This window comes from Lepidochelys kempii, chromosome 11, assembly GCF_965140265.1.
Source record: "Lepidochelys kempii isolate rLepKem1 chromosome 11, rLepKem1.hap2, whole genome shotgun sequence".
In the NCBI taxonomy this organism is placed as follows: domain Eukaryota; kingdom Metazoa; phylum Chordata; order Testudines; family Cheloniidae; genus Lepidochelys; species Lepidochelys kempii.
Genome location: NC_133266.1, coordinates 1,141,079 through 1,153,522, shown reverse-complemented (window position 1 = coordinate 1,153,522; position 12,444 = coordinate 1,141,079). Strand labels below are relative to the sequence as shown.

Genomic DNA, 12,444 nt, shown 5'->3' with positions numbered 1-12,444 from the left:
ATGAAGGGGGGGGGTAGTTTCCTTTTATGGACACCCAGCCACCCAGTTAGCTAAAAAAGTCCCTCTTGGTGGCTGTTCTCTGCTTGCTTTACCTGTAAAGTATTAACAAAGTTCCCCAGGTAAAGGAAAAGGAGTGAGCACCGGACCAAAAGAGCCAATGGGAGGGCTAGAACTTTTTAAAATGGGGTGGGGGGGAAACTTCTCTTGGTTTGTGTGTTGTGTCTCTCCGGGAAAGAGGGCAACAGAGGGCAGCAGGAATGCTGTGTAAGGCTTGAACCAGGTATAAATATGCATCTTCCATACCTAGAAGAAATTATTGGACAGGGCATGTTTAAATAGCCGCAATTAGGTTTTTTTTAGTTTATTTTGGCTTGTGGATCTCCTCTGGGCTAACCCCAGAAGCCTTAGTTTGCTTGTAACCTTTAAGCTGAACCCCCAAGAAAGCTATTTTGGGTGCTTAATTTTTGTAATTGTTTCTTTTAAGTTCTAGCAAAAAGCCTAAGTTCCAGATGCATTTTTTTCCTTTTGGTTTCTAATAAAATTTACCTTTTTAAGAACAGTGTTGGATTTTTGGTGTCCTAAGAGGTTTCATGCTTTGTGTGTATAAAAGATCTTCTACACTTTCCACAGTATGCATCCGATGAAGTGAGCTGTAGCTCACGGAAGCTCATGCTCAAATAAATTGGTTAGTCTCTAAGGTGCCACAAGTCCTCCTTTTCTTTTTGCGAATACAGACTAACACGGCTGCTACTCTGAAACCTGTCAGTATGCTGTTTGAGTAGCTGATAGCCACAGCTAATTTCCTTTGTTTTCTTTCTCAGCTCTTCCCTGGAGGGGGGTGAAAGAGCTTGAGGGTACCCCACAGGGAGGAATTCCCAAGTGCTCCTTCCTGGGTTCAAAGGGTTTTTTTTGCATTTGGGTGGTGGCAGCGTTTACCAAGCCAAGGCCAGAGAGAAGCTGTAACCTTGGGAGTTAATACAAGCCTGGAGCGGCCAGTATTAATTTTTAGAATCCTTGCAGGCCCCCACCTTCTGCACTCGAAGTGCCAGAGGGGGGAATCAGCCTTGACAGTTGTGTTTTCTTTTTCAGATCACTGTGTGTCTTTTGGAAGCAGGAGTTGAAAGTGGAAAGTAATCAAAACTCTGGTGGAAGTTAACTGTGTCTCTTTTAAGACAGAGTCTCTGAGCTGCTGATGGCTTTGGAGCCAAAAGCAAGCCAGAAAGCGTCTGTGTTGATGCAAATTACCTAACTGATAGAGGAAGGAGAGAGCTGCCCATAAATGGCAGCACAAAGGAGCCACAGATAAAGGACATACCTGGTCAGCAAACAAACTACCTGAAACCAAAAGGCTCAAATTATGACCCTTTGGAAAGGAAGGAAGGAAGGAAAAAGGAGTCAAGCCCAAGAATAAGGACAGGTTACCCTAAGTAGAATGTTTTGTGTGCGTGTGTGTATATGCACAGTGCTGAAATCTATAGACAGATCAAAAGGGGTCTGCTGACATGCATGATCCCCCTACCGTGTAATTCACCTAAATCCCAAGGATATAATTCAATTAAAGCCTATGCAAAGATTCAAGAGGACATTGAACGCACTGGCCTCACTGACAAATTGTCTAAGTAAGAGGCATAACAAGATATGGTTAAATGCCCACTTGTAATACATTCGATGCAAATGTTATTGTTAATATTAAACACTGGGATAAATGTAATGTTAACGAGTAACCCTGTAACGATGTATATGATTTTTTGGGGAAAAAAATTTTAAGTCTGCTAGAAATGGTAATTGGAAACACACCTCGTGGTTTTTTAAAAAAAAAAAAGGAAGAAAAAAGCATTATGATAATGATGCTTCTCAGCTATGACCTGGGAATAAACTTAACGCTTAGCACAGCAAAAAAGCAACCTAACAAAAATCGATTACAAACTTGGTTTGCTGTATGGAAAGGGAAACTGAGGTACACCACCTCATGAATGTAATGACTGAACAGTGAGATAATTCACCCTAAACCCTTAAAAGGTAGACGCCATTAAATCCTGGCCTGCCTATAGAACAAAACCAAAGGAAAGAATGTGGGGTAATTCCTCTGTTTTGCCTGCAATCCGCAAGGAGATTTGTAAAAGGAAGAGATATTTTAAGCCATAATCTGCCGCCCCCAGAGGGGGTAGAAAAATGCTCTTTGTCTTTCAGAACTTCAGGGAAAGCTGCTACCCGCTGAAGAGCAGCCCAGAATACCGCGGATCCACTGCCACGGCAGATAGCGTGTTTTGTGCTTTATATTTTGTGTTGTGTTGTTGTTTGTCTTGTGCTACCGTTGCTGTGTGTTGCGTTTTGTTTTGTTTTGTTTTAACTACTGCATTAGGCAGAACAGGATTAATGAGGATTTGAACTGTATTCACAGAAACCAATAGTGCAGAATGGCAGAGGTCAAAGGCAGAGGCGAACAGGGAAACATCCCCAGGTGGTAAAGGCACGTTTAAAGGCAGAACGTGCCTCAGACACAAGGTTTATCTGTTGGTGGGAATGGAAGGATGGACATAAAACATTTTAAGCTCAAAGTGAAATTACCAAGGGAAAGGAAAGTATGTGAAACCACTGGTTACCAGGGGCACGTGAACCCCCAGTGTGGGGAGGCGAATCCCCAGCCCCGCCCCTTCCACACCCTGCCAGAGCCCCACCCCCCACACCGCGGCTACTGGCCCAGTCCCATGACGAGCCCCCCAACCCCAAAGGAGCGCCAGGAGGGAGAGCGGCTTGTGGCCCCAGCCCCCCTTGCCCTGGAGCGCGGGGGGCTCAAGGAGCCAGAGAACTGGAGCCCAGGGAGCGGTCACGGCAAGCGGTGGGGTCATGCCCGGCTGTTTTGGGAGGCTGAGCCTCCCCTAGCCTATGCGACCCGCCGCCCCTGAAAATCAGTAATAATCAGCATGCCTTAATCAACTTCCAGCACGCAAGCCCAGCTGAATGCACCTGGGTGTTGTATAAAGTTGGAAGGAAGGGAAGGAAGGCCATTGCCACACCTTCCCTGATTACTATACGGGGCAGTACGGTAAAGGTAGAACTGCCCCAACATTTCCTCAGTGTGAACCACTGAAGGTTACTGGATTTGCCTGGCAGCCAGGAGGGGTGGGTAGCCTAGGCTCCCAAGGGGTGTACTGGAAACTGCTTTGGGTGGAACTGGATTAGGAGTTGAGTACTGGGTGCTGCTCACATAGAGGGATGGGGCAACAATGATTTTCTAAAATACTGCCAGTGTGGCAACAGCGAGGTGAAAAGGATTCGTTCTTGTTGGCAGGGACTTTGGACTCAGTACAAGGAAACGTGTCCTGAGCATTCGCCTGTACGCGGGCCCAGGAAATAAGGCAGCACTTGGTCATTCAAATAATCTGGGAAGGCATGTGAGGAAATTTGCCTTTGGAAATAAAAACTGTTGTGGGAAAACGTTACAGAAGGGGAGAGACAATTAACGGCATGATGGAAATTGGTGAACTTTACCCTAAATAAAGATCAAAGGGTTCTATGAGCATATCTAGTAACTCTACACCCTCTTGCTACTGGTATATATCCAGTGGTACCTGTGGGAACCCGGCGAGCAAAAAAATCACCATCCCTGGGCATATAAAGAAACCCAAGAGCGGAAAACCATTGACATGTTTCAGCAGGTAGCCCATGAAAATTTGGGGTGTGTGTGTGAGGATCAAAATTTACAAGAAAGAGATGGACGTGTCTATGTTAAAGACAAAGGAACCCAAGCTGTATGTCTGAGATATTCACCGAACAAAAGCCAGCTGTTGTATAGGCAGGAAGGGGATGTGTTTGTGTTAGAAGTCATTGTCCAATGGCAGGAGTAGACAATAATGAATTGTATTTTATGACTTATTTAGTTAAGAGAAGTTTTTGCAACATTACAAAGGTTAAAAGTTATGACTGTGAACACTACGTATCAGTAAGGACTGTGAACTACTTTGAAGTTTAAACCACAATTGTATCACTTTCAGCTACCTGCAGGGGGGTTCCAAAGAGGATGGAGCTCGGCTGTTCTCAGTGGTAGCAGATGACAGAACGAGGAGCAATGGTCTCAAGTTGCAGTGGGGGAGGTCTAGGTTGGATATTAGGAAACACTATTTCACCAGGAGGGTGGTGAAGAAATCTGATGAGGTTCAATAAGGATAAGTGCAGAGTCCTGCACTTAGGATGGAAGAACCCAATGCACAGCTACAGACTAGGGACCGAATGGCTAGGCAGCAGTTCTGCGGAAAAGGACCTAGGGGTGACAGTGGACAAGAAGCTGGATATGAGTCAGCAGTGTGCCCTTGTTGCCAAGAAGGCCAATGGCATTTTGGGATGTATAAGTAGGGGCATAGCGAGCAGATCGAGAGACGTGATCGTCCCCCTCTATTCGACATTGGTGAGGCCTCATCTGGAGTACTGTGTCCAGTTTTGGGCCCCACACTACAAGAAGGATGTGGATAAATTGGAGAGAGTCCAGCGAAGGGCAACAAAAATGATTAGGGGGCTGGAACACATGACTTATGAGGAGCGGCTGAGGGAACTGGGATTGTTTAGTCTGCAGAAGAGAAGAATGAGAGGGGATTTGATAGCTGCTTTCAACTACCTGAGAGGTGGTTCCAGAGAGGATGGTTCTAGACTATTCTCAGTGGTGGAAGAGGACAGGACAAGGAGTAATGGTCTCAAGTTGCAGTGGGGGAGGTTTAGGTTGGATATTAGGAAAAACTTTTTCACTAGGAGGGTGGTGAAACACTGGAATGCGTTGCCTAGGGAGGTGGTGGAATCTCCTTCCTTAGAGGTTTTTAAGGCCTGGCTTGACAAAGCCCTGGCTGGGATGATTTAGTTGGGGTTGGTCCTGCTTTGAGCAGGGGGTTGGACTAGATATCTCAAGAGGTCCCTTCCAACCCTGATATTCTACGGTTCACCCCATTGTGGTGATCATTGGAATCCAATTGGCTTTATTAGTGGCTTTATTAGTGGCTTTGGCTTGCTGGAGGAGGAGAACGGTTGGAAGAACACGGGAGGCTGGCCTGCAGTGTCAGACTCATGGGATAGTAACGGCAGCTTTGGTAAAAGCGTCATTAAGGAAGGGACTGTAAGGCCTCAGGCCTTTTCCTGTAGCCATGTTGTGAGGCCTGAGGCCTTTGTCTGCAGCCATGTTAGGAGAGCAGCAGCCGTTCGCTGAGAAGCAGGAAGTCACATCCTCACATTCCAACTAATGACATTAAAACAATGTAATATCGGGCTGATAAGAAGGAGACCCCATCCAAATAGCATGCACCCTCACCGGATAAAGAAACAGATCTCAAGCTGGTTAAAGACAACGTAGTTTCATAGTGTCCTGTCTGGCAAGAAATCACTTCTCAATAGTTGGGGTTGCGAAATCCTCATGTCTTGTTTTATCTGCATGGTCCCCACTTCCCTATTGTTTCTGTCTGTTACATAGTTAATTTTGCTAGGTGTAAATTAATTAAGGTGGTGGGGTAGGACTGGTTAGAGAATTTTGTTACAATGTTAGGCTTGGTTAGTAAAATGATTGGTGAAGGTACAGCTAAGCGAGATGCAAGTTTCACTATATAAACTGATGTCCAAAAGGAATTCTTGGGAACCAACTCCAGGACAGAGCCCCAGAGCTGCCAGACACCAACACGCTGCCAATGACACCAGGCAGAAACTGGAGTCCCCCAGACGGACCTGATCCTGATGGGCCATCAAGAAAAGTTCCTCTGTCTTACTGGGAGTGGTGGGGGTTGTATGTGTAGCATGCACGTTCTGTTTTGGTGACTGTTAATAAATAGAGGTCAAGAGGCTATTACTGTGTGAGGCTCTTTCACTGGTAAAAGACTCCGTAAACCCACAAAAGATTAAGCCCTGAGTCCACAGGGAATGGGTGTTTGCTCTGAGCCTGGAGTAGAAGTGGAGCCATGAAGGGGTAAAGTTAGGTGCCTTTTGCCGGGAGCCCTAGGAACTGGGAAAGGGTTGGGGTGCTAAAATCAACTGGGTTACACCTTGAGCCCTAGGAACTAGGTAGAGGTGGGATGTCCTAGAGAGTGCAAGTAACAGAATTTTGTGCGGGTAACAACTGGGGCAGGGGGCTCTGTGGGGGACAGGAGTGATGGGAAGAGGGCTCCAGGGCAATGGGGGTTGCAGGGGTAGGAGACTCTAGTGGGAGGGTTATAGGGGCAGGGAGCTCCAGGGGGACAGCACAGAGGGCTCTGGGTTGCTGGGATAGGCTTGGAAAGAAGCAGTGAGCCAGGGAAGGGACCCTGAGCCCCGCACCCCACCCCACCTGGATGCTGATGATGTTCCCTCCATTCTGGTACAACCGGGGCTTGATCCTGGGCAGCAGGACGTCCAGCCAGGAATCCACGGCCTGCAGGTAATCTGGGAGCAGAGACAGCAGCTGGGCTCAGCCCCCGTCTCGGACTGCACTGGCAGGTGCAGGTTCGTGTGAGAGCCAGAAGCCCACTGTGGTTTGTGGGGAGGGCACAGGGCGCTGGCAGAGCCTGCCAGCCTTTCCTGGCGCGCCCAGGGGTGAGAGGCTGACCCCCGTCTCCAGCGGGCGGCGGGGAGGGAGGGGGAAGAGAAGGAGCCCAGCTGCTCTGCATTCGGGTCTCCAAGGATGGGGAGAAGCCTAGCAGGTAAACGCAAGAGCCCCACAGCGTCCTGGCACCAACTAAGTGGCCCTGCGTGGCTGAGGGCAGGAGCCCGGTGGGCTGGTCCTCGAGGGATGCCCCTTACCTGGGTCAGAGGAGCGAAGGACAATGTCTGGTTTCCACAGCAGCCAGGCAGGGAGGCCACCCTAGAGAAACAGCCCGGAGGAGAAAGAGACTCGTAAGTCCCCAGACACATGGCGGTTCTGGGCCAAGTGGAAGGCGCAGGAAGGTCTCATTGGCCTGCGTCACAGACCCACCACAAAGGGGTCAGAATTCACGGGCGGCAGCAGAGCTAGGAGGGGGCTGTGGGTCGGGAGTGAGGGGCACCAGCGGAGGTGTGGGGGGGGAGCCCAGGGCAGGGAATAGCAGAGCCGTGTGTGGGGTGCTCGTGAGCACACAGATGGAAGGGGTCGCTCGGATGTTCCCGGCTCCAGCTGCCCCGTCTGGCATCCACGCCGCGTATTCTCTGCTCCCAGACATTTGCTGGTGGGCGCATGCGGGTCTCCGAGGTGCCTCTGTGATGAGCTTCCCCACATTGGCCTGAATTCAGCTCAAGCAGGGATCTGAGCCGGACCGGGGTGGGGCGCTGGGGGCTGGGCCGGATGCGGGGGAAGAGGGGGCTGGGCCGGGGTGGGGCGCTGGGGCTGGGCCAGATGCGGGGGAGGAGGGGGCTGGGCCGGACCGGGGTGGGGTGCTGGGGGCTGGGCCGGATGCGGGGGAGGAGGGGGCTGGGCCGGACCGGGGGTGGGGCGCTGGGGGCTGGGCCGGATGCGGGGGAGGAGGGGGCTGGGCTGGACCGGGGTGGGGCGCTGGGGGCTGGGCCGGATGCGGGGGCAGAGGGGGCTGGGCCGGACCGGGATGGGGCGCTGGGGGCTGGGCCGGATGCGGGGAGGAGGGGTCTGGGCCGGACCGGGGTGGGGCGCTGGGGGCTGGGCTGGATGCAGGGGAGGAGGGGTCTGGGCCGGACCGGGGTGGGGCGCTGGGGCTGGGCCGGATGCGGGGGCAGAGGGGGCTGGGCTGGACGGGGTGGGGCGTTGGGGCTGGGCCGGATGCGGGGGAGGAGGGGTCTGGGCCGGACAGGGGTGGGGCGCTGGGGGCTGGGCCGGATGCGGGGGCAGAGGGGGCTGGGCCGGACCGGGGTGGGGCGCTGGGGGCTGGGCCAGATGCGGGGGAGCAGGGGGCTGGGCCGGACCGGGGTGGGGCGCTGGGGGCTGGGCCAGATGCGGGGGAGGAGGGGTCTGGGCCGGACCGGGGTGGGGCGCTGGGGGCTGGGCCGGATGCGGGGGCAGAGGGGGCTGGGCCGGACCGGGGTGGGGCGCTGGGGGCTGGGCCGGATGCAGGGGAGGAGGGGGCTGGGCCGGGGTGGGGCGCTGGGGGCTGGGCCGGATGCAGGGGAGGAGGGGTCTGGGCCGGACTGGGGTGGGGCGCTGGGGGCTGGGCCGGATGCAGGGGAGGAGGGGTCTGGGCCGGACTGGGGTGGGGCGCTGGGGGCTGGGCCGGATGCGGGGGCAGAGGGGGCTGGGCCGGATGCGGGGTGGGGCGCTGGGGGCTGGGCCGGATGCGGGGGAGGAGGGGGCTGGGCCGGACCGGGGTGGGGCGCTGGGGGCTGGGCCGGATGCGGGGGCAGAGGGGGCTGGGCCGGACCGGGGTGGGGCGCTGGGGCTGGGCCGGATGCGGGGGAGGAGGGGGCTGGGCCGGACCGGGGTGGGGCGCTGGGGGCTGGGCCGGATGCAGGGGAGGAGGGGTCTGGGCCGGACTGGGGTGGGGCGCTGGGGGCTGGGCCGGATGCGGGGGCAGAGGGGGCTGGGCCGGACGGGGTGGGGCGTTGGGGGCTGGGCCGGATGCGGGGGAGGAGGGGGCTGGGTCGGATGCGGGGTGGGGCGCTGGGGGCTGGGCCGGATGCGGGGGAGGAGGGGGCTGGGCCGGACCGGGGTGGGGCGCTGGGGGCTGGGCCGGATGCGGGGGAGGAGGGGGCTGGGCCGGACCGGGGTGGGGCGCTGGGGGCTGGACCGGATGCGGGGGCAGAGGGGGCTGGGCCGGACCGGGGTGGGGCGCTGGGGGCTGGGCAGGATGCGGGGGAGGAGGGGGCTGGGCCGGACCGGGGTGGGGCGCTGGGGGCTGGGCCGGATGCGGGGGAGGAGGGGCTGGGCCGGACCGGGGTGGGGCGCTGTGGGCTGGGCCGGATGCGGGGGAGGAGGGGGCTGGGCCGGGGTGGGGCGCTGGGGGCTGGGCCGGATGCGGGGGAGGAGGGGGCTGGGCCGGATGCGGGGTGGGGCGCTGGGGGCTGGGCCGGATGCGGGGGAGGAGGGGGCTGGGCCGGACCGGGGTGGGGCGCTGGGGGCTGGACCGGATGCGGGGGCAGAGGGGGCTGGGCCGGACCGGGGTGGGGCGCTGGGGGCTGGGCAGGATGCGGGGGAGGAGGGGGCTGGGCCGGACCGGGGTGGGGCGCTGGGGGCTGGGCCGGATGCGGGGGAGGAGGGGGCTGGGCCGGACCGGGGTGGGGCGCTGGGGGCTGGGCCGGATGCGGGGGAGGAGGGGGCTGGGCCGGGGTGGGGCGCTGGGGGCTGGGCCGGATGCGGGGGCAGAGGGGGCTGGGCCGGACGGGGTGGGGCGTTGGGGGCTGGGCCGGATGCAGGGGAGGAGGGGGCTGGGCCGGACCGGGGTGGGGCGCTGGGGGCTGGGCCGGATGCAGGGAGGAGGGGGCTGGGCCGGGGTGGGGCGCTGGGGGCTGGGCCGGATGCGGGGGAGGAGGGGGCTGGGCCGGACCGGGGTGGGGCGCTGGGGGCTGGGCCGGATGCGGGGGAGGAGGGGGCTGGGCTGGACCGGGGTGGGGCGCTGTGGGCTGGGCCGGATGCGGGGGAGGAGGGGGCTGGGCCGGGGTGGGGCGCTGGGGGCTGGGCCGGATGCAGGGGAGGAGGGGGCTGGGCCGGACCGGGGTGGGGCGCTGGGGGCTGGGCCGGATGCAGGGGAGGAGGGGCTGGGCCGGACCGGGGTGGGGCGCTGGGGGCTGGGCCGGATGCGGGGGAGGAGGGGCTGGGCCGGACCGGGGTGGGGCGCTGGGGGCTGGGCCAGGGTGGGGTGGGGGGCTGGGCCGGGAACACAGGGGCTGGGGTCAGACTCAGGGCAGAGCAGCCCCTGCCCAGCCCTCACCATCTCCCACTCGGCGCAGATGTAGGGCCCGGGCCGCAGGATCACCAGGAGGCCCAGCTCTGCCGTCAGGTCCAGGAAGCTTCCCAGGTCTCGGTCCCCAGAGAAGTCATAGACCCCGGGCAGTGGCTCGTGGTAATTCCAGGGGACGTAGCTGGGGAAGAGAGACAGGATCAGTGAGGGGAGCGGCCGCCGGACGCGCTATCTCAGAGTGGTGGGGGGCACAGCTGCCGGGGTCTGTACTCCCTGGGGGGGGCTCGGCCCGTGGTGGAAGGCCGAGCACCCCAGCACGGCAGGGAGATCCCTAACGACAGGTGTGGGTCCCGGGCGCGGCACAGGACCGAGGGCCCTGACCCAGTTATCGGTGCATTAACTCTTCGGACGCCAGAGGGCCGACTGGCCGCGCTGGGGGGGGACAAGTGTCTCCTGTGAGCCGACCTGGCCACCGTCACCAGCCGCCGGGGCCATGGCTGCTCCGCCGGAGGCTGCAGGGGTGGGGCTGGGATCAGAGCCCCAGGCTCGGGGACCGGAGATCACTTCGGCCCCACACGAGGCTCTGGTTTTGGGGCAGGAACCGGGGACCCCAGGGCGAGAGCCGTGACCTGGAGAGCCCGTGGGCGGGCGAGTGGCCCTGGCAGGACCGGCCCTGGGGGCAGCCCGCCCCGGGGGAGCCCCATGGGAGCACGCGGGTCACCTACACCTGCACGGCGTTGAGGCCGCTCATGTACATCTTCCGGAGCCGGTCGCGCCAGGCGGGGCGCGGGACGCGGGCGTAGTGGACGCTGCCCGAGACGTAGCGGAAGGGGGCGCCGTCCTTGCGGAAGCAGTCGTGGGTGTAATCCACCTGGAAGGAGCGGGCACCGGCATAGGCCTGGCCCCACGGGGGCTGTGAGCACACGCTGCCCTACCCGGGGTGCTGGCCTCACCCTGGGGGGCAGGATCGAAGGGAAGCTGGGGGGCGCCCGGGGGGGGCAGATCGAAGGGAAGCTGGGGGGCGCCCTGGGGGGCAGGGTCAAAGGGAAGCTGGGGGGTGCCCTGGGGGAGGATCGAAGGGAAGCTGGGGGGCGCCCTGGGGGGGCAGGGTCGAAGGGAAGCTGGGGGGTGCCCTGGGGGGGCAGGGTCGAAGGGAAGCTGGGGGCGCCCTGGGGGGGCAGGGTCGAAGGGAAGCTGGGGGGCGCCCGGGGGGGCAGGGTCGAAGGGAAGCTGGGGGGCGCCCCGGGGGGGCGGATCGAAGGGAAGCTGGGGGGCGCCCCGGGGGGGCGGATCGAAGGGAAGCTGGGGGGCGCCCCGGGGGGGAGGATCGAAGGGAAGCTGGGGGCGCCCCGGGGGGGAGGATCGAAGGGAAGCTGGGGGCGCCCCGGGGGGGCAGGATCGAAGGGAAGCTGGGGGGCGCCCCGGGGGGGAGGATCGAAGGGAAGCTGGGGGGCGCCCCGGGGGGGAGGATCGAAGGGAAGCTGGGGGGCGCCCCGGGGGGGAGGATCGAAGGGAAGCTGGGGGGCGCCCCGGGGGGGAGGATCGAAGGGAAGCTGGGGGGCGCCCCGGGGGGGAGGATCGAAGGGAAGCTGGGGGCGCCCCGGGGGGGAGGATCGAAGGGAAGCTGGGGGCGCCCCGGGGGGGAGGATCGAAGGGAAGCTGGGGGCGCCCCGGGGGGGAGGATCGAAGGGAAGCTGGGGGGCGCCCCGGGGGGGAGGATCGAAGGGAAGCTGGGGGGCGCCCCGGGGGGGAGGATCGAAGGGAAGCTGGGGGGCGCCCCGGGGGGGAGGATCGAAGGGAAGCTGGGGGGCGCCCCGGGGGGGAGGATCGAAGGGAAGCTGGGGGCGCCCTGGGGGGCGGATCGAAGGGAAGCTGGGGGCGCCCTGGGGGGCGGATCGAAGGGAAGCTGGGGGGCGCCCCGGGGGGGAGGATCGAAGGGAAGCTGGGGGGCGCCCCGGGGGGGAGGATCGAAGGGAAGCTGGGGGGCGCCCCGGGGGGGAGGATCGAAGGGAAGCTGGGGGCGCCCCGGGGGGGCGGATCGAAGGGAAGCTGGGGGCGCCCTGGGGGGCGGATCGAAGGGAAGCTGGGGGCGCCCTGGGGGGCGGATCGAAGGGAAGCTGGGGGCGCCTCCTGCTGCCCCATGGCTGGGGGGTCAAGGCAGGGACGAGCCGGGGTGGGGGGGCTGCTCTCCGCGACGCCCGGCAGGTCAGCCTTGGGGGCGCAGCCAGGTGCCAGAGCAGGGCGACGGCCACGGGGTTTACCCAGCTCTGGCCATGGGCCACCCCCCGCCCCGCTCGGTGGCACCCGGGCCGCTGCCGCCCCCGGCTCGGGCGGGTTGGGGGCCGGAGTGGAGGGGGCGCGGAGGGCTCCGAGTCCCGGAGCCCCCAAGGGGGACGGGGAGACAGACCCAGGCTCGGGTCGCAGGGTTTTTAGCTGCTCTGTCAAAGCGGATCCAGCGCCCCCCGGGCTCCCGGCCCGGCCCGGCCCGGCTCGGCTCGGCCCGGCCCGGCCCGGCCCGGCTCGGCTCGGCCCGACTCACCTCCAGCGGCAGGAGCGCCGCGGCCAGCAGCAGGAGTCGGCGCCCGGGCCCCATGCTCACAGCCCCCCGCAGCTGGGAAGGAAGCAGGAGCCGTCACATGACCGGCCTCGGCCCCTCCCGGCC

At 61.3% G+C, this 12,444-nt stretch overlaps 1 protein-coding gene across 5 annotated transcripts in view; it reads right to left on the bottom strand.

The window, feature by feature from the left end:
- Positions 1 to 12,444, bottom strand: part of GLB1L (galactosidase beta 1 like) — a 20,661-nt gene extending 8,217 nt beyond the window's left edge. The window contains exons 1-5 of one of the 5 annotated variants that reach the window (XM_073304847.1): positions 12,322 to 12,444; positions 10,508 to 10,680; positions 9,813 to 9,963; positions 6,748 to 6,808; positions 6,296 to 6,390 (exon numbers count right to left, since the gene is read on the bottom strand). In XM_073304847.1, the coding sequence (XP_073160948.1) occupies positions 6,296 to 6,390; positions 6,748 to 6,808; positions 9,813 to 9,963; positions 10,508 to 10,680; positions 12,322 to 12,375 (534 nt within the window). In that variant the 5' untranslated portion in view covers positions 12,376 to 12,444. Of the gene's footprint in view, positions 1 to 6,295; positions 6,391 to 6,747; positions 6,810 to 9,812; positions 9,964 to 10,507; positions 10,681 to 12,321 lie in introns of those variants that run through there. The other 4 variants (XM_073304844.1, XM_073304846.1, XM_073304845.1 and 1 more) reach the window with 4 other exon arrangements.